Source organism: Sus scrofa, chromosome 1 (genome assembly GCF_000003025.6).
Source record: "Sus scrofa isolate TJ Tabasco breed Duroc chromosome 1, Sscrofa11.1, whole genome shotgun sequence".
Taxonomy (NCBI): Eukaryota; Metazoa; Chordata; class Mammalia; order Artiodactyla; family Suidae; genus Sus; species Sus scrofa.
Genome location: NC_010443.5, coordinates 131,697,764 through 131,720,143, shown reverse-complemented (window position 1 = coordinate 131,720,143; position 22,380 = coordinate 131,697,764). Strand labels below are relative to the sequence as shown.

Below are 22,380 nucleotides of genomic sequence, written 5' to 3'. Positions count from 1 at the left end.
CAAAAAGGACTGAGTGAGAGAATATTTTTCCCTTGTTGATTTTTCTCTCTCATTCTAGAAACATCCATCTAGGGTAGGAGAATCATATGTAAATACAAATTGCCAAATCACTTCATGGTATCCAGGTGAAGAATCAGGAACTCGAAGGTGGTGGTAATGGTTATAAAATTTGGAAAACCGACTTGAAAGAAATAATTCTTTGAAACATGACATCGTTCACTCTCTCAGAGCAGCTCAATGTGTGAAGTCTTGGGAGAGAATTCTAATTCACTTTTAATAGAACAAAAGTAACTGAAGATAGCAAGACAGGACAGAAAAGTGGGGACCAGAGCTTTTTTCCCAGGCATGCTCCACATTCACTCCAAGACTGACCCTCAAATCTGGTTGTACTGAAATAAAGGGCTTGTTAAAAATTAAAATTATGCCATCAGGGTGACAGCTTTTTCCTTCTACAGGAGTTTATTGTCATGTGTTTCAGAGAGTTGGATTGAAGGGCAATAAACTTTAGGTCCTATGGGAATTTACAATAAAGGTGGTGTCAGCAGTTTTCTTAAAGAGCCATAAGGAGAAAAACCTCAAATTTAAAGATCTTAAATTCATTCCTGAAATGACTTAGCTCTTGTTCTTTCATACTTTTTCTTCTCTATTCTGGCCTGGGGCAAACACTCAGGTCTAGAGAGAACCTTAAAAACACTGGTTTTTTTTAAATAACATTTTCTTCCCCTAGCAGAGTAACTTTTTTTTTTTTTAATCTGGAGCCTTCATGTGGAATATATTATATAAATTCAACTCACCAGTTAGAGGTACCTTCAGTTGACATGCTATGGAATGGTTTTCACTTCTCTCTTTCTCTCTCTCTCTTTTTTTTTTTTTTTTTTTGTCTTTTTGCCTTTTCTTGAGCCGTTCCCACAGCATATGGAGCTGTAGCCTCCGCCTCTGCCTACGCCACAGCAACTCAGGATCCGAGCTGCGTCTTTGACCCACACCACAGCTCATGGCAATGCCAGATCCTTAACCCACTGAGCAAGGCCAGGGATTGAACCCACAACCTCAGGGTTCCTAGTCAGATTCATTAACCACTGCGCCATGACGGGAACTCCTGGTTTCACTTCTCTTAATAGTAAAATTCAGTACTTAAAATCATTCTGTTTTCCTTCCCTTCTCTCCTTTTTTTTTTTTTTTTTTTTTTCCTTTTTAGGGCCTCACCCATGGCATATGGAAGTTCCCAGGCTAGGGGTGGAATCAGGGCTGCAGCTTCCAGCCTACATCATAGCCAAAGCAATGCAGGATCCAAGCCATGTCTTCAACCTACACTGCAGCTCATCACGACATCAGATCCCCAATCCACTGAGCGAGGCCAGGAATTGAACCCACATCCTCACAGATACTAGCCAGATTGATTTCCACTGTGCCACAACAGGAACTCCTTTTCATAAACTCTTGTAAACATAAAGACTCACTATGCTCCAAACACCATTTGCAGAAACACATCATAAAGCCATAAGCTCTTTCCCCAACACCTATCTCCCTCTCTCCTTCTCTCCCTTTTTAACTCTCTCCCTCCCTCTTGCTCCCAATCTCTTCTCTTTCTCTTGCACACATGCACACACATGTCAAATACCAGAAGCGCATGGGTTTAGAAAGTTCAACTCCTCTGAAAGGCTTATGGGCAAAACAAGGCTCCTCTCATGACCATTACAAATCCACCCATATCACCTCTCTCCTCTGATTGTTCTGACTCAAACTCTATAACACACATGTCATTCCTTTGAGAGTCTAAAATCATGGCTGTTAACCTCTGCTGGCACCCCACTACAAAACTCTGAGGATCAGGATAAATTACATTGCAGCACACTGACAACAGCAAGAACTACTGCTATTTTAATATAAACTGAAAGAGAGAGGGTTGGAAAAGAAATTGACTATTAATTTTTCTGAAAACAGTAGCTACAGAAGTCTTCATTTTAGAAAGTCTAGGAAGGAGTTTCTGCCATGGTGCAATGGATCTGACCATAGCAATTACGGTTGCTGCTGAGGCGAATGTTCGATCCCCAGCTCAGCACAGTGGGTTAAAGAATCCAACATTGCTGTAACTGCAGTGTAGGCCGAAGCTGTGGCTTGGATAAAATCCCTTGCCCTGAGAACTTCCAAATATCATGGGTGTGGCAACAATAAAAAAAGGCAAGGAAATTTGATGTAAGCAATTCACTAACATTATTCAATATCAGTAGACGAGAACATGCTAGCAAAAAATAAATGCTACACATATATGACTCCAAATTTCATTAAATGAGGCAGCTTATTTTTTTGAATCAGAAATAAACTGGACTTCTAGTTCTAGTGCCAATTCATCCTATGGAGTGTTAACATAAAATGTTCTCAGGAATCCGGGTTATTGACTTGTAACTAACAAACCCACTACCTTAAAACAGAATCAGGAGTTTTGTTTGTTTGTTTTGTTTTTAAGTAGCTGATCTTTATTTGTTGCATTCTTAAAGGAAAGAAGATAAAAAACTAAAATTAATAGGTGGAATAATTCACTCAAACTTCTGCTTGTGAAAAGTATCATTACTAAAAGGATAGTAAAGGACAACCTAACATTGCTTTGTTGAAAAAAAATTATTTTCTCTTCATATTAAGTTAAACCTACTTAACGGGCATTAGGGAGGAGGAAAGAAGGGAATTCAGGGGCAAAACTACAACTCATGGTGACAAATCTGTCTAAATCGCAATGAAGTGGTAATGTATAAAACCAAACACAAAACAGTCATTGTATTTGAACTGGTATTAACATAGCACCCATATATAAAATGTTGGTTTCTATAATGTAACCCTAATGTTGCAAGATTAGCAATAAAAAACAATTTTCCCAGAACTTTCAATGAAGAAAAACCATTGAATAATTATACCACCAGTCTCAAAAATATCAAGGAAGTGTGAACCAAAAAGAGAGAATCCAATATCATCATTTGAGGAATGGTTTCTACAATATATTCACTGAATTCAAAGAATTTGTAAACAGTGTGATTTAACTTAAATTACCAACTTTTTAAAAAGCATATTCCAGCAACTCTTTGCTTAAGACTCTTTACATTCTTCTATCACATTTTCAGTCTCCTGGTCACCTGCACATTAAAAAAAAAAAAAAAAATTGTCAGAAATCTGTGCATAATTAAGAAAAATCATCACCCATAAAACATTAAATCCTTTCACACATGAGGCAGTACAAAATCTGCATTCTCATTTAGTACTTTTTAGACAATCACCACATGCTGCATACAAAATTGACAAAAAAAAGTGAAAGAGAAGGTGCCTGCCTTCATTGAGTTTATAGCTCAGGGAGCGATTTTTGAGCTTTGAGAGCTAAAATGGTTATGAGTTTGGAGACAGGCATCAAAATTTATTTTTTTGCTTATTAAAGTTTCTGGAAAGCAAGGGGAAACTGAAAGTAAATGTCACAGGGTAGACAAGAGCTGATTGTCTTTCATTTCTTCAATGTGAGGGGAAAACTGTGACACTAAAAGAGACAGAATGGAAATACTTTTCTAACCTTAGTGAGAGGTATATCAGAAAGGCCAGAACTGACAACAGCGTCAAATAAAAGATGACAATAAAAGAGAATCAGGAGAACCTGGAACCCTCATACATGGCTGGTGGGAATGTAAAATGGAGCAGCCACTTGGGAAAAGTCTGGCAGTTCCTCAAAAGCTTACCAGAGATCCAGTTACCATTCTACCCCTGGGTATATAATATGCCCAAGAGAAATGAAAACATACATCCACCCCGAAACCTGCATACCAAGATTCATAGCGGAATTACACATAACAGAACTATAAAAAGTAGCAACAACCCAAAAGTCCATTAACTGATTAACAGATAAAGAAAATGTGCTATATCCACACAAAAGAATATTATTCCACAGTAAAAGAGCACACTACCAGAATTTTAGCAGTGGTACAGTGGGTTAAAAATCCGATTGCAGCGGCTCAGTTTGCTGCGGAGATGCAGGTTCAATCCCCAGCCTGGCACAGTGGGTTAAAGGATCCAGTGTTGCTGCAGCTGTAGCATAGGTCACAATGCTGCCTGGATCTGATCCTTGGCCTGGGAACTTCCATATGCCACAAGTGCAGCCATTAAAACAAAACAAAACAAAAAAAAGTAAAGTATTGAAACATGCTACATACAACATGGATGAAAACATTATGCTAAGTAAGAAGCCAGACACTATTGGCCACATATTGTATGATTCCATTTATATAAAGTATCCACACTAGACAAATTCATAGAGTCATAAGACAGATAACTGATTGCCTCAGGCTAGGGGGTTGGGGGAAATAAGAAGTAGCTGCAAATGGGTGCAGTGTTTTCCTCTGGTGTTTTCAATGTTGCAAAACTGATGGTGGTGACAGATGCACAAATCTGTGAATATACTAAAAACCACTGAGTTGTATCATACTGTTGAATGGTTGCCCCCCAAAAGTTATGTCCACATCTTAACCCCTAGGATCTGTGAAAGTTACCTACTTGGGAAAAGAGTCTTCACAGATGTAATTAAGGATCTTGAGATAAGACATCCTGGATGACCCAGGAGGGTCCTATATTCATTAACAAATGTCCTTATCAGAGAAAAGTGGAGGGAGATTTGAGATACAGCAGAGGGAGAAAAAGGCAATGTAAAGACAGAGCCAGAGATTGTAGTGCTGTGGCCACAAAAAGCCAAAGAATGTCAACAGCCTGAGAAACTGGAAGAAGCAAGGAAGCAACCTTCCCTAGAGCCTCCAGGCAGAATGTGGCCTTGCCGACACCTTGATTTCAGACTTCAGGCCTCTAGAACTTTGAAATGATAGATTTCTGTTGTGATCATTCATTGTGGCAACCACAGAAAACTGATACAGGAATTTAAAATAGATGTTGATAAAGCTGATATTTTTTAAATCACTCTAGTAATTAAGGGTACATGATTTGGGGTTTAAGAGTAAAGTGAGATAAGTGGTGATACTACCAATACATGGAGAAGAAATATTAAACAGGATGCAGAGGAAGGTGGAATGGATGAGAAATGGACCTCGATATCCCACATATGAGATGAGGAATGATAAAACCATGGCCCCAAGCTTTCATAAGTGCTTGTCCTTCTGTCGGGAGTGTTCTCCTTCTGCCCACCACTTATCTTTGGAGGCTCAATTCAAATGCCACCTCCCCACCTCTCCCATGTTCATCATTTCCTCTGGAAGCTCTTATATTATAGCTGTTCCACTATGCTGTGATTATCTGTTTAAGTGTCTGCCTTCATGAACAGACTGTGCAATAATTCAGAGCAGTGATTATTTCCTATTCTCCTGACATCCTAGAATAGTGCCCTTTATAAATGAATACTATGGAAGCCTGGAGCAATGTTTTTTTGTTTGTTTGTTTGTTTGTCTTTTGTCTTTTTGTTTTTGCTTTTAGGGCCTTAGCCGAGGCATATGGAGGTTCCCAGGCTAGGGGTCCAATCAGAGCTGATCAGTACCGGCCTACACCACAGCCACAGCAATGCAGGATCCAAGCCACATATGCGACCTATACCACAGCTCACGGCAACACCAGATCCTTAACCCACTGAGCAAGGTCAGGAATTGAACCCACAACTTCATGGTTCGTAGTCAGATTCGTTTCCGCACGTCTGCGACCTATACCACAGCTCACGGCAACACCAGATCCTTAACACACTGAGCAAGGTCAGGAATTGAACCCACAACTTCACGGTCCCTAGTCAGATTCGTTTCCGCTGCGCCACGACGGGAACTCTAGGAGCAATGTTTTTAATCATGACTATACAACAGAATCACCCAGACCCCATTCTCAGAAACTGATTTTAGAAATCAACTTAATTCATCTGGAATGGAACCAAGGCATTAACTTGTTTTTAAATTTCATCCTATGATTCTTATGTGTAGCCAGAGGTAAGATATACTGCCTAAAGGATGCACTCAGGATAGCTTAACATGCCAGACAGACTTGGGACAGATGCCAAGAGAGAGGTCTGAAAATCAAAAGAATACAAAGCATAGATGATCCCATGCTGCCTATTGTGTGTCTCCAAATAAAATATTAACCATGAAACAGTAGAGAACTCAAGCTAAGACATGCTTATTCTCAGAGGCCAAAAGAAAGGTTCACCACAAGAAGGGTAATAGGGATGGTTGGGGAGATAAGAAGACAATCTGGAGAGGGCAATGTCTTCATTAAAATAAAATTCAGGAAGATATAGGAAGGGTAGCCTGGGTTCAATCCCTGGTCTGGAAACTGAGATCCCACATCAGGCCACTGCATGCTGTAGTAAAGAAGAAGCAGGAGGAGGAGGAAGAGGAGGAGGGGGAGGAGGAGAAGGAGAAGAAGGGGAAGGACGCAAGGGAGGGGGAAAAGGGGAAGGAGGAGGGGGAGGAGGAGAAGAGATAAAGCATAGGATTTAGCAGATGGGAAAGAGGATACTTTCTGACATTATTTCCACCACCACATATGCTAGCATTTTTTACAATCCTAAAATAGAATGACTAGTAAACCATCTAATATAGATCTTCTCTACTGGCATAGAAGTCACCTGTTAAAACTGGGGCATCTTGTTAAGATGCAGACTCTGGTACAGTAGGTCTGATGTGGGACCTGGGACTCTCCATTTCTAACAAGTTCCCAGGTGATACCAATACCACTAGTCCATTGATCTAATCTACAGTCATGATCTTTGGTAACTTCTTCACTTATTAATTTTTTACTCAATTTGAATGAAGCATGGAATTAGAAGTTCCATACAACTGATAAAGTGGTAAGTACACTACAGTTAAATATCAAAACTCTCCAATATGCCATTGTCCATTTTACACTACTAAACCAAATGGTAGAGAAAGTGGTATTTCATAGTAGGGAAAATAATCAGGGGCAAGTATTTCTATGAAAAGTCTACCCCAAGAAGAACTGAATTAAAGAAAATTAGTTGAAAGTAACTTGAAAAGATAAATTCACCAAATATAAACATGCTATGTGCTAAGGTTTTACATACAACAGGAATTAACACTGGAAATTTATAATAAGGCAGATATTTTGAACAAAGAAACTCTGGAGGGTTGATTAAGTTACCAAGAGCATCTAAGAAGTAATTGGCAGTCTTGGAAAAGTAATTTAATAAATAATAACTAGGAGGCCTGAGAGCACATACTGTTTGAAAGAAATAGAGAACTCCATCAAAGCAGTGATGAGTTAAATATTTCCCTAAGAGCAAGCCAAAATATTTTTAATGGAAAATAAAAGTTAGCTAGTAGTATTATTTTCAGAATCTCGCTGCTCCACTGAAAACCCATAAGACTATAGTATAACAATGAAAACTTTCTCAAAGTAACCTAGTTCTCTTCAAATGGTTCAGGTGGTATGAGTAATAATGTATACTAACCCATACCTCCTTCAAACCAGTGCAATATCTGCCCCAAAAGTCAATCCACCTTCAACTGGGCTTCACCGAACCTGGTCAATGCCCAATCAGATCTTTGGATGGGCAAAATTTCAACATGAAATATACTCAAATTATAAAGGTGTCATTGTTTAGAATTTGTTCTGAGGACCTCAACAAAATAACATAATTAGCTTTCTCACAACTAAACTGAACCCCATATTTCTCAAATATGCTTAGCAAAATCTTGCATCTTGCATTAATTTGATAGTCTATACCAGGGACTCTGATTTCAGTAAGTCTGGCTAGGCCTTGGACATAGGTACAAAACAAACAAGCCAAAAATTCCATAGATGATCTCTATGTTCACACTGGTTAGGAAATCATGCTCTGGTGGTTTGTAACAGTGCTCTCTAACTTCCATAATGATCACAACTAATCTAATCTACACTAATCTAATGATCACAACTAACTTTATCAAAGCAGCAATTCTGATGAATTCTGATGAACTGTAACAGTGCTCTCAAACTTCATTGTAATGATCACAACTAACCTAAATCTAAACTAATGATCACAACTAATCTTTTAAAAGTGCAAATACTGATAAGTAGGTTTGAGGTGGGGCCATTAGCTCTGCATTTCTAATGAGCCCCCAGTGACTGGACAACCTTCTAAGCAGTACAGGCATATAATATGGGATGGAAATCATATCACCACAAAGGGTGAAGCACATGAAGCAGAGAGGACCAGGTGGTTGGACCATGTTTTTCCAGAAAAGTACATGCACCTTCTAAAGAGAACATCTGTTATTCAGCTCTCCTCCCCAGTGGGAAACGTACTGATCTGCTAAAAAAAAAAAAAAAAAAAAAAAAAAAGTCAGAAATCCAGACACTTATAAGAAATCTCCTGATGAAACATTAAATATTGTGTAAGCTAACCAAGTCCAGTCACTAACTTAATCATTTATGTGGATGTTCTCATTTGATCCTTTCTATAACCCTATAGGGTAAGTACTAAATAATATCTTATCTTATCAATAAGTGAAACAAGATGGAGAGAAGAGAAAGATTAAGTAACTTGCATAATATCACTTGCTAAAAGCAGAGCAAGGATCCAAACCCAGATCTGTCTCACCCACAGCCCACTCCCCTAATCAGAGGCCAGATCATTGGTGGGTAGGGCTTCTACCAGGCTTCTCTGTTTGTCTAGGTCCTAGACTCAAATCCTGCTCCTTAACTGGATTCTGTGAGCTCTGTCCTTTGGGTAATTAATTTGCTCCTTGGTTTTCAGTCTCAGTTTCAATTTAGTGACCAACCATCCCAGCTGGCTGGGGACAGAGGGTTTCCCAAGATGAGGGACATTCAGGGTAAAACCAGGACACTCCTGAGCAAACCAAGACAGTGAGTTGCCCTAATTGTCATTTAAGGCTGTTATTTTATTATTTTATTTTTTTATTTTTCTTGTCTTTTCTAGAGCCGCACCTGCAGCATATGAAGGTTCCCAGGCTAGGGGCCTAGTGGGAGCTGTAGATGCTGGCCTATACCAGAGCCACAGCAATGTGGGATCCGAGCCATGTCTGAACCTACACCACAGCTCACAGCAATGCCAGATCCTTAACCCACTGTGCGAGACCAGGGATCGAACCCGCAACCTCATGCTTCCTAGTCAGATTTGTTAACCACTGAGCCACACTGGGAACTCCTAAGGGTATTATTTTAAAAACAACCTCATCTGGAAGTTCCTGTTGTGGCTCAGCAGTAATGAGCCTGACTAGTATCCATGAGGATGAAGGTTCAATCCCTGGCCTTGCTCAGTAGTTCAAAGGATCTGGCATTGCCATAAGCTTCGGTGTAGGTCAAAGATGCAGCCCAGATTTGGCGCTGCTGCGGCTGTGGCATAGGCTGGCAGCTGTAGTTCCTATTTGACCCCTAGCCAGGGAACTTCCATATGCTGTGGGTGCAGCCCTAAAAAGCAAAAAAATAAAAATAAATAAAATAAAAATAAAAACCTCATCTGACTCATTGTTGCATTTGTTATAGAAAATTTTAGGAACATTACTCACTAAATGGGTCCTATAGGAAATTCCACTTTGTTTTCCTTGAAGAATTAGTATGGTCCTGTCCCCCTTCTTTACCATGTGACTGATTTTGTGTCCCTTTTTGCCCTAGTCTGTTTTTGTTAGGTGTTAATCATATTTTCCTCTTTGTTACATGAATTTCTATTGATAAGCAGCTCAAATGCTTGTTGGGGAAAACAAAATACTGTACATGTGAGATGCCTTTTTGATTATCTAAAAGTAATATCTAGAAAGTATAAGATGATTTTATTAAATACTAGACTAACCACAGCCCTAAAGCACCCAAGTACTCAGCAGTGTCTCCAAGGTTTATGGGACCAAAAAATGATTTACTCTCCTCACACGTCCACGTTGAGGAACTTAACAGTGGGGAGGCATCGGCCCCACTCCACCTCCCTGCCTCTCCCATGGAAAGAAGAGGCAGATACCTGATTGGTGAATTTAGGGGGAGAAACAGCTCACTCAGCACACTCCTTTCTCCAAGGGGGTCAGCACAAACTTCCCCTAGGGCTCCTTTGTTCCTCTGTACTATTGGTTCCACATGCACAGTTCTCCACAGGTGAGGCTTGAACATTTTCCCCTCTGTAAATGACTGGGTGTGTAAGTTTATTTTGAGGGTGTAGCATTAGGAAGACCATTTGGCTGCCTACCATGTAACAACAATCCCCTACATTTCATCAGCAATAAAGCCAAGCTCCTCTATTTCCATTTGTCAGAATCCACCCATCTCTCAATTGCTTTGATCTGAGCAGGGAAGAGAAGGTGTTATTTATCAACCCCCTGAAACCCAACAGTACAACACCCAATGTCTTGGACCTTGTATACAGAAAGTCAAATTAAGCTTAAAGCACAAACATGAAAATGAAGTACTTTAGGAGGAGGGATCAAGATGGCTGAGTAAGAGGACATAAGCTCACCTCCCTGCCACAAACACATCAAAAATACATTTACATGTGAAAAAATTATCTCTGAAAACAAACTAGAAACTGGCAGAAGGACTCCTATACAACCAAGTCTGTAAGAAAGACACACACACAATCAGGTAGGAAGGGAAGAAAAGCAATCAGATCAGGACCTACGCCCCTCCGAGAGAACTCACAGGAAAAGGGAGGTGACATGGGTGAACACCTACCTTGGAGAGTGAGCAGTTCAAGTCACAGATTGGGTGCTCAAGTCTGGGGTCCTACACAACAGGGTACCAATGACCAGAGAAAAGAATTGACCATGGGACACAGAGGCAGCCCAGTCCCAAGATAGAGCCTGGGTGGGGCAACAGTGGCTGTTGTTGGCATTTGCTCAAGTGGAACCTCAGAAGCTGCCCAGATCTGACAGCAGTTGCTCCAACACAGCTCACCTCCCAGTATACATCAAGAGCCTACATAACCCGTACCAGCCCTGTAGAGAAGTTCCACAACAGGGCAGGGAAGGCTATTGGGCAGTTATCAGCTGTGAGGGACAAAGGTGACTTGCACGCAAGGCTGTGTCTAAGCAAAGATGCAGGCGCCTCCACAAGCAGCATACTGGACCTCTCTCTGTGCATAGGTCCCACTTCTTTCAGCACTCCCCTTCTCTGGGGTAGGAGTTCCACTATAGGAGAAGGAAAAACATACACTTAAAGGGAGCGGAGATAGCTTAGGTCCAATCCCCAGGGCTTCTGCTCCAGCAATGTGGGATCAGACCCCACTCCAACAGCACAGTGACAGCCACTGGGCAGAGAGGAAGTCCCACCTCACACCCAGCACCAGTTCTAGCCCCTGTATCTGAAGCCCCCCACCTACAAAGTGATGGCTGCCAACAAATCCTGAGGAAAGACATGACTTGCATTGGCCTCAAATCCAGCTCTCCCACCAAAGGCAGTGGATACATGCAGTCTGTATAGTGATGTTCCCACGTAATAACACACTTTCAAGACCACATCAGTAACAGTTTTACATAAATTCATAGAATCAGAGAAAGTCAAGCAAAATGAAAAGGCATAAGAACTACTCTCAATTGAAAGACAAAACCAAAAAAAAAAAAAAACCTGAAAAATAAATAATAAAACAGAAATAAACATTTACCAGATAAAGAATTCAAAACATTCATAATAAAAATGTTAACTGATTAGGGAGAAGGACTGATGTAAACAGTAACATTTTAACAAGTAACTAGAAAATACAAAAAAAGATTAAATCAGAAATGAATGATTCAATAGCTGAAATTTTTAAAAAAAGCTAGAAAGAATGAATAGCAGACTAAGTGATATGGAAGAGCACATAAATGATCTGGACAATAAAAGAATGGAAATCAACCAATCAAAACAGTGGAAAGAAAAACAAATTTAAAAGAATAAGAGCAATCTAAGAGATCTCTGAGTAACATTAAGCACACCAACATTCACATTATAGACGTTCCAAAAAGAAAAGATAGAGAAAGGTGGATTTAAAAAGGATTTAAGGAAATTATGTCTGAAAATTTCCCAAACCCAAAGAAGGAAACAGATATCCAGGTAGAGGAAGCTGAGAGAATCCCAAAAAAAATGAACCTAAACAGACTCATACCAAGACACATCATAATTAAAATGATAAAAGTTAAAGAGAGAATTCTAAAGGCAGCAAGAGAAAAACAAAGCTATATACAAGGGGATTTCCAAATGGCTATCAGCTGATTTCTCTGCAAAAGAACTGCAGGCCAGAAGAGAGTGGCCTGATATAATCAAAGAGGCAAAAGGGGGAAAACCTGCAAACTAGGATACTCTATCTAGCAAGATTATGATTTAGAGTAGGAGAGAGAAAGACAAGAAAAAACTGAAAGAACTCAGTAGTATTAAACCTACACTAAAAGAAATGTTGAAGGGTCTCCTCTAAGTGGAAAAGGAGAAAGAATTTATAAGAAAGGGAAAATACCACTAGGAAAGGCAAATATACAGCAAGGATTGAGGATCAACCACTTTAAAGGCCAGTATGCAAATTGAAAGACAAAAAAAAGTTGTAAAAGCAACTATAACTACAATAAAAAGATAAAGGATGCATGAAGATGTAAAATATGACATCCAAAACACAAAATGTAGGAGAGGAGAGTAAAAAGGTAGATCTTGGGAGTTCCATTGTGGCTCAGTGGTTAATGAACCTGACTAGCATCCATGAGGATGTGGGTTTGATCCTTGGCCTCGTCAGTGGGTTAAGGATCTGGCATTGCCATGGGCTGTGCTGTAGGTTGCAGATGCAGCTCAGATCCCAAGTTGCTGTGCCTGTGGCATAGGCCAGTGGCTGCAGCTCCGACTAGACCCCTAGCCTGAGAACTTCCATATGTTGCAGGTGCGGCCCTTAAAAAAAAAGAAAAAAGAAAAAAAAATAGAAAACAAAACAAAGGTAGATCTTTTAGAATGTGTTTGAACTTAAATGATGACCAGTTTCAAATAAGTAGATATAACTATAGGTCAACATATGTGAATGCTATGGTAACCACAAATCAAAAACCTATAATAGACACACAAAAACTAAAAGAAAAGAACACAAGGAGTTCCTGTCATGGCTCAGTGGTTAACAAACCCGACTAGCATCCATGAGGACGTGGGTTCAATCCTGGCCTCGCTCAGTGGGTTAAGGATCTGGCATTGCCATGAGCTATGATGTAGGTGGCAGATGCAGCTCAGATCCTGTATTGCTGTGGCTCTGGCATAGGCCTGCGGCTACAGCACCAAATGGACCCCTATCCTGGGAACCTCCATATGCCACAGGTGCAGCCCCAAAAGACAATAAAAAGAAAAGAACACAAGAATACTACTAAAGAAAATAATCAAACCTCAAGGGAAGAAACAAACAAACAACAATGACAAAGAAAAAGAAGAAAGTAAGTAATAAAATGTCAGTAAGTATACACCCACTAATAATTACCATAAAAGACAAAAAATAAAGGGAGTTCCCATCATGGCTCAGTGGTTAACAAACCCAACTAGTATCCATGAGGATGCAAGTTTGATCCCTGGCCTCACTCGCTGGGTTAAGGATCCAGCGTTGCCATGAGCTATGGTGCAGGTCACAGACTCGGGTCGGATCCCGAGTTGCTGTGGTTGTGGTGTAGGATAGCAGCTACAGCTCCAATTTGACCCCTAGCCTGGGAACATAAATATGCCATGGGTGCAGCCCTAAAAAGGCAATAAAGACAAATTATTATTATTATCATTATTATTATTATTATTATCTTAAATGTCATTGGATTAAACACTTCCATCAAAAGACATAGGGTGGCTGACTGGAGAAAAAAAAAATGACCCTTCAATATATGGCCTAAAAGAGACACATCTTAGGGCTTAAGACACACAAAGACTGAAAGTTAGGGGATATGAAAAGATATTTCATAAAACAGAAATAACAAGAAAGCAGGGGTAGCAATATTCATATCAGACAAAATAAACTTTAAAACAAAGCCCATAACAAAAGACAATGAAGTGCATTATATAATAATATAATACAAGAAGAGGATATTACATTTGTTAACATATATGCACCCAATACAGTAGTACCTAAATATATAAAGCAAACACTAACAGACGTAAAGGAAAAAACTGACAATAATAAAGTAACAGTTGAAGACCTTAACACCTCACTTACTGCAACAGACATATCATTCAAGCATAAAATCAATGAGGCAAAAGTGGTCTTAAATGATACACTAGACCAGTTAGACTTAGGTATCTATAAGACAGTGCATCCCAAAACAGCAGAATACACATTCTTTTCAAGTGGAAATGGAACATTCTCCAGAACAGATCACATGCTAGGGCACAAAATGAATCTCAACAAATTTAAAAGGACAGCAATTATATCAAGCCTTTTTTCTGACCACAACAGTATAAAACTAGAAATCAATTACAGGAAGAAAAATGGGAAAAGAATAAATACATGAAGGCTAAACAACATGCTACTTAAAAACCAATGGGTCAATGAAGAAATCAAAGAAAAAAATCAGAAAATACCTAGAGACAAATAAACATGGAAACAAAACACTCCAAAATCTACTGAATGCAAGAAAGCAGTTCCAAGAGGGAAGTTCATAGATACAAGCCTTCCTCAAGAAATAAGAAAAATCTCAAATAAATAATATAACTGCCACCCAAAAGAATTAGAAAAAGAAGAACAAACAAGGCCCAAAGTTAGCAGAAGGAAGGAAATAATTAAGATCAAAGAGGAAATAAAATAGAAACAAAAAACAGAAAAGATCAATGAAACCAAGAGCTGGGGGGTTTTGTAAAGATAAATAAAATTGGTAAAACTTTATCCAGATTCATCAAGAAGAGAGAATCCAAATAAACAAAATAAGAAAAAAAAGAGAAGAAACAGCAGCCAATGCCACATAGATATAAAAAATCATTAGAGAATACTATGAAAATTATATGCCAACAAGTTGGACCACCTAGAAGAAATGGACAAATTTCTAGAAACATACAGCCCATCAAGGCTGACTCATGGAGAAACAGACAATTTAAGTAGACCAATAACTAGCAGTGAAATTGAATTTGTAATTAAAAAAAAAAACTCCCAGCAAACAAAAGTCCAGGACCAGAACTAATACTCATCCTTCTCAACCTATTCCAAAATATTGAAGAATGTGAAACACTCCCAAAGTCATTCTGTACATCTACAAGCCTACAATCACCCTGATACTGAAACCAAAGACATTACAAAAAAGAAAATTACAGGCCAATATCTTTGATGAATATAGATACCCAAAACCTCAATGAAATACTATCAAACCAAACCCAACAATACACAAAAAGGATCCTACACCATGATCTAACCCAGAGATTCAAGGATGGCTCAATATCTGCAAATCAATCAATGTGAAATACCACATTAATGAAAGATAGGATAAAAATCACATGATTATCTCAACAGGCACAGAAAATGCATCTGACAAAATTCAACATTCATTCATGATAAGAGCTCATCCAAGTGGCTACAGAAGGAATCTATTTCAACATAATAAAGGCCAATTATGACAAACCTATAGCTAACATCGTACTCAAAAGTGAAATATTGCAAGCTTTTCCTCTAAATTCAGGAACAAAGATGTCTACTCTTGCCACTTCCATTTAACAAACTATGGGAAGTACTAGCCAGAGACAAAAAGAAATAAAAAGCATCAACATTGAAATGGAAGAAGTAAAACTGTCACTATTTCCAGATGACATGATACTTTATAAAAAAAACCTTAAAGTCTTGACCCAAAAACCATTAGCACTAATAAATGAATTCAGCAAGGCAGCAGGACACAAGATCAACATTACATAAATCTGATGCTTTTCCATATACTAATAATGAATTAACAAAAATAAAGCTTTTCCTTTTAAAAACCAATCTCCTTTCAAATCACATCAAAAAGTATAAAATACTTAGGAATAAACTTAACCAATGAGTTGGAACACCTATACTCTGAAAACTATAAAAACGTTGCTAAAGGAAACTGAACATGATTCAAAGAAATGGAAAAATAACCTGTGCTCTCAGATTGAAAGAATTAATATTGTTAAAAAAGCCATATTACCCCAAGTAATTTATAGATTTGATGCAACCCCTACCAAAATACTCATGACATTTTTCACAGACCTAGAACAAATAATCCTAAAATTCATACTGAACCACACACACAAAAAACCAAATTACCAAAGCAATCTTGCTAAGAAAGAACAAAGCTGAGGTGCCACTCTCCCATACTTCAAACTATGCTATAAAGCTACGGTAATCAAAAGAGAATGGTACTAGCATAAAAACAGGTACTTGAATCAATGGAACAGAATATGCACCTATGGTAAATTCATCTATAACCAAGGAAGCAAGAATATACCATGGAGAAAACACAATCTCTTTGATAAGTGGTGCTGGGAAAACTGGACAGCTACATGCAGATTATAACATTTCCACATACCATCTACAAAAATAAACTCAAAATGGATTAAAGACCTAAATGTGAGACCATAAACCATAAAATTCATAGAGAACAACATAAGCATAACATTTTTTGACATAATTTGTAGCAAAAAAAAAAAATTTTGGATCTGTCTCCTAAGGCAAAAGAAATAAAAGCAAAAATAAACAAATGGGAACTAATTAAACTTAAAAGCTTTTGTACAATGAAAGAAACTATCAACAAAACAAAAAGACAACCTAGAGAATGGGTGAAAATATTTGCAAATGATATGACTGGCAAGGGGTTACTATCCAGAATATATAAACAGTTCATACAACTTAATATCAAAAAAAAAACAACCCAATAAAAAAAATAAGCAGAAGATCTGAACAGACATTTTTCCAAAGAGGACATGCAGATGTCTAACAAGCACATGAAAAGATGGTGAGAGAAATGCAAATCAAAGTGGGATATCCCCTCACACCTGATAGAATGGCTATCATCAAAAAGTCTACAAATAACAAATGTTGGAGAGGATATGGAGAAAAAGGAACCCTTGTACATTGTTGGTACAAATGTAATAAATTGGTGAGGCCACAATGGAAAAGAGCATGGAGGTTCCTCAAAAAAACTAAACATAGAACTACCATATGAACCACTAATTTCACTCCTGGGTCTCTACCTTGAAAACATGAAAACACTAATTCTAAAAGATACATGTATCTCAATGTTCATAACAGCACTACTGTTCACAACAGCTAAAATATGGAAGCAATCTGAATGTCTACCACCAGATAAACAGATAAAAAGTAGTGGAGTTCCTACTGTGGTTCAGCAGGTTAAGAACACAACATAGTGTCTGTGAGAAGGCAGGTTTGATCCCTGGCCTCACTTAGTGGATTAAAGATCTGGTGTTGCCAAGAGTTGCAGTGTAGGTCACAGATGTGGCTTGGATCCAATGTTGCCATGCCTTGTGACATAGGCCTGTAGCTGCAGCTCCAATTCGACCCCTAGCCAGGTAACTTCCATATGCCGTGGTTGTGGCCATAAAAAGAAAAAAGAAAAAAAGTATCAGTATATACAATAGAATATTACTCAGCCATAACAAACAATGAAATTCTGCCATTCACAGCAATGTGGATGAACCTAGAGAATATTATGTTTAGTGAAAAAAGTCAAAGAAAGATAAATACTATATGATATCACATGTGGAATCTAAAAAATTAGTACAACCGAATGTATAGAGCAGAACGGAAACTGACTCAGATAAAGAAAACAAACCAGTGGTGGTTACCGGAGGCAAGAGGAAAGCCAGGAGGAGCAGGCTAGGGGTATGGGATTAAGAGATATAAGATACTATGTATAAAATAGATAAGCAACAAGGATATATTATAAAGCACAGAGAAGTATAGCCATTATATTGAAAAACTACTGATGGAGTATAATCTGTAAAAATACTGAATCAGTTTACTGTACACCTGAAACCAACATAACATTGTAAATCAACTATACCTTTAAAAAAATGAAACTTTTAATTTTAAAAGTTTTAAACTTTTAAAGTTTCCACCCTAGAAACTTTTAATCCTCTGAAGAGAGGGATATAATGTAATAGCTGAACACAGTGCAATTTCTCATTACAGCTACATCTTTAAAGGGCTTTTGCCAACGAACTGGTTTAGCATTCAGTTTTGCTGCTCACTTTTGCATAAAGCACATAATGTAAAATTTCATGTTTTTGAATAAATTAATTATTCAAGTTATTTTAACAATCATAAATGCTGAGGTTAGTAAAGGAAAAACTCTAGCTTCAGATATGCTGACATGCGCTCAAAATAGTGATGTAGGTCCTATTACTTAAGGTTTATTATGTAATAAACAGAAAATAAAATACGGTTCACATAATCACATCTAGACCATCTTAATCCTCCATTCTCATAGGGTCATTATAACCTTACACTAGGATTATCTGGTACCATCAGAGGCATATTTCCTGAAGTTACAAATACTCACCTTATAACTTAAAGGAATAGCTCCTTTCCATTAAGTCATCTTAAGTTCTAGTTCATTTCATCTTTTTATGTTTTACTCAGAAACAGATGTGACTGCCATTCACAGGGAAGTAAAGTCATATCTTAGCAAAATGCTGTTCTAAACCTCCCATAGACTGACTCCACAGGAATGAAACCCCACATACAATAAATCATTACACCCAATTTAGTAAGTTTTATTACAGGAGACAAAAAGGAAATGTGGATACCTTCTTTCTAATAAAAATGGTGGGTGCATGTCATTATACATTAGTCTAAACTCATTGAATCCACAACACCAGGAAGGAACCCAAAAGTAAACTATGGACTTTGGGTGATTACGATGTGTCAGTGTAGGTTCATCAATTGTAACAAATGTACCACTGTTGTGAGAGATGTTGTTAATTAGGGAAGTTACATATGTGTGGGCAGGGAATATATGGGAACTCTTGATACCTTCTGCTCAATTTTGCTGTGAACCTGCTCTAAAAAATAAAGCCTATTAAAAAAAAAAGAAAGAAAGAAAGAAAGAAAGAAAGAAAGAAAGAAAGAAAGAAAAAAAAACCTTCCGTCCAAAAAGAAAGAAAATACACTACAATTCTAGAGTAGAACAAAGTTCTCCTAGTTTTTTTATTAAATGAAGATCATTGGTGGGAGAAGGCAGACCACACCCATTTAATGGAATTGCATGTTGCAAGTGAACCCTGTTGCTGGGTAAAAACTGTGTATAGCTTGTGGAATTTCATTTCTGAGAAGAAAAGGGCCTGAGCAACAGCTGAGACATAGGAAAGTACCAGAAATCCCGAGCCCAGATTAGCTATAACCTGAATAACCTCTAGGGCACTAGACAGAGATTGATTACAAAGAGAAATTCTGGTCAGATTGTGGAGGCCTTGAAACAAGTGAAAGAATTCGAATTTCATTCAATAAGCAGAAGAGAGCCAGAGAATCTTTCTGAGCTGGGAAGGGTGTGATCAGAGCTGCACTCGGGAGGGATTGGTATAGGTGGTGGACATCAGCAGGAAGAGAGGAGAGCCCAGGGTTGTCACCCCAGTCCAGCTGAGGTGGCAGGAAAAGCAAGGGAGGGATGGGCAAGGGAGACACCTCAGGAGTAGGACAAACAAGATTTGAATATTGGAAGTGGGATACAAGGGAAAGGGAGGATTCAATGATGACTCAGATTTTAAGCATGGGTGACTGAGGAATCAGAAGTCAAGAGGAAAATCTGAGTTGAGAGGCAAGGATGAGAAAATCAATTTGAGGCCACATTCAGATGGCAGTTAGAAATACGGGGCTGAGGAGTTAGCTCAGATTTAATATATTATAGATTTAATAGGTAATAGGCATAGATTTACTAGAAAATATATTTTAGTGTAATCTACATGAGAGAAAAAGTTGAAGCTGTTTAAATAGACTCAATAAATATAACACAGACTATGTTAGACTTCTGACAAAGATAAACAATTGAATGTTGTCTGTGTCAAAAACAGCCCATAGTATTTGTATCCTGTACCACTGTATCATTGCAAGATGCCATATTGGACCAAAATTTATTTTTTTATTTTTTTATTTTTTTATTTTTTTTTGTCTTTTTGCCATTTCTTGGGCTGCTCCTGCAGCATGTGGACGTTCCCAGGCTAGGGGTCTAATCGGAGCTGTACCTGCCAGCCTACTCCAGAGCCACAGCAACGCAGGATCCGAGCCGCGTCTGCGACCTACACCACAGCTCACGGCAACGCCGGATCATTAACCCACTGAGCAAGGCGAGGGATCGAACCCACAACCTCATGGTTCCTAGTCGGATTCGTTAACCACTGCACCACGATGGGAACTCCTGGACCAAATTTAAAAAGAAAAACAACTAGCAATATACAAGTACCAGAGATGGGAAGTCTGCACACAGAAACTAATAAAACCACAATGATACATAACACTATACAAATGCATTCCTTGGAATAAATTTTCATCACTGAACTTTGGAAGTTAAAATAATAAGCAAATCTACTCAAATTATTTATATTCATTCAAACTAATTTCTCTTTTCCTCCAAAATCAACATTGTTTTCTGGATAACCATCAAGAATATGTATTAGTTACCATTAAGAATAATGTACTTCAATCATTCTGTATACCATAGTGTGCATCTGCCAATCCCAAATCCCTAGGCCTTCCCTCCCCTCCCACCTGTCCCCTTTGGTAACCAAACTCTACACAGTATTCTGCGATAATTTATGTAAAAAAAGGAACCAGAAGGAGAATGAATGTGTGCACATGTATAACTGAATCACTCTGCTGTACAGCAGAAATTATCACTTGTAAATCAACTTTACTTCCATAAAGGTTTTTTTAAAAAAGAATAATGTACTTCATCAGAGTACTAACCTCAACCTTGATCTCAGATGAACATTAATAAATATGTTCTAATATTAGCACACTCTTAATTGACCCCATCTGTGACTTTCAAGCATACCTCCTTACCCTACTCTTAAACTCCAATGCATTTATACTGAGGTGTTTAGTAAGAATTATTCATCAAAACACACATTCTCCAAGCCTGACCTGGTTTTGGTTTCTCTGGAGGGCTGAGTTTCAGATGTTGGTCTTCGGATGCAAGGTTCACATTGATGTCATACAGTGGATCATCCAAGAAGGAGGGCCTTTTCAGTCTCCCAATGCCAAGGGTCTTCGACATAAAGTAGTCTTCTGTGTCACTAATAACCTTGTCCTCAGAAGATTGGAGGCATTTCATATACTCTGCTTCGATGACAAGAGATTGTGACATATAATGCCCAGTCAAGGCTTTGGTGAGGTAGTAGCCTCTAGATATTTCACATTCTGTGTTCTCAGGGATGTTTACATCTTCCACCTCAGTGCTTTTGACCTTTGCTTTTGACCCGTTTAGTGACTCAGACAGAATAGAACTGGAAAGCTGGGGGAACTCAGGTGTTATATCCTCAACCTTTTTCTCTTCTCTTTCTGAATAGAGTCTCATCGTGGATTTGTGTTTGAATGTGCATTCATCCAGAAGACATCTTAACTGTTCCTCAGAGAGAAATGATGTTGAATCTAACTGATGAAACAAACAAAAAGTTTTCATTGTCAACTGATTGAGTAAACACTGATTTCTGGTATGCTTCCAGTAATACAATATAAACGTTAAGTCCCAGGAAACCCTTTACACAAGACACCCAATAGCAAAATCATTCATTCTGAAGTATCCAAAATTGCAGAGGAAATATACAACATGCCTAGAGAATAAGTTTAGAATCAATCACACATACTAAAATCCAGGAGAAAGTCCCACAACACCGATGGAAATGAACTGCTGCACTAAATTAACTACCAAGACTCTCTTCTCCACATACAGAAGAACCTTGAGCTGAAATGAAGATATTAGAAAAGCACCTTCAATTTTTTGAGTCTTGGGGCATCAAGCAAGGTTCACATTGATGTCATACAGCTATTTATCTTTGATAAATAGCCAGGAATCCTGCCATCATCTCCAGGAGGTGTTTCTCTGTTCTCGCTACCCCTGAGTGTGAACCCTATCACCACCCAATTCCTAAAAACTCAGACCAGTGGGGCAGATTCACCTCCTATGTCTGTCTACAACTTTCAGCAGACAATACGACCGAAGACAGAAAAGGAAGGGTGAAGGGGAGGTATATCCTGAGATGTGTAATTGGTTCAACACCACAGGTCTAGACAGAGGCCAGGGGCATTCCAATAGCAGTACATTCTGGGAGGAGGATTTGATCATACACATTTAATCTCTGCTTGTAAAGGTTATCAGTGCTGATTGTTTCAGCCAATATCTTAGGGATTTAAAAACACATTTCCAGTGATATTCTCAGGAAATAAAATAAACAAACATAAAGAGCTATGTTCTACAAGAATCAACTGAACAGCATGCTACTTGAACTGTAACAGTCTCAAAAAGGAATCTGATTAAAATATATTGAAAGACT

The 22,380-nt window shown here is 38.4% G+C and overlaps 1 protein-coding gene across 3 annotated transcripts in view; it reads right to left on the bottom strand.

The window, feature by feature from the left end:
• Positions 737-22,380, bottom strand: part of FSIP1 (fibrous sheath interacting protein 1) — a 208,948-nt gene continuing 187,304 nt past the window's right edge. For 2 of the 3 annotated variants that reach the window (XM_005659760.3, XM_021097949.1), the window contains 2 exons: positions 20,972-21,482; positions 1,648-3,125 (listed from right to left, as the gene is read on the bottom strand). In XM_005659760.3, the coding sequence (XP_005659817.2) occupies positions 3,079-3,125; positions 20,972-21,482 (558 nt within the window). In that variant the 3' untranslated portion in view covers positions 1,648-3,078. Of the gene's footprint in view, positions 3,126-20,971; positions 21,483-22,380 lie in introns of all 3 variants that reach the window. The other variant, XM_021097959.1, reaches the window with a different exon arrangement.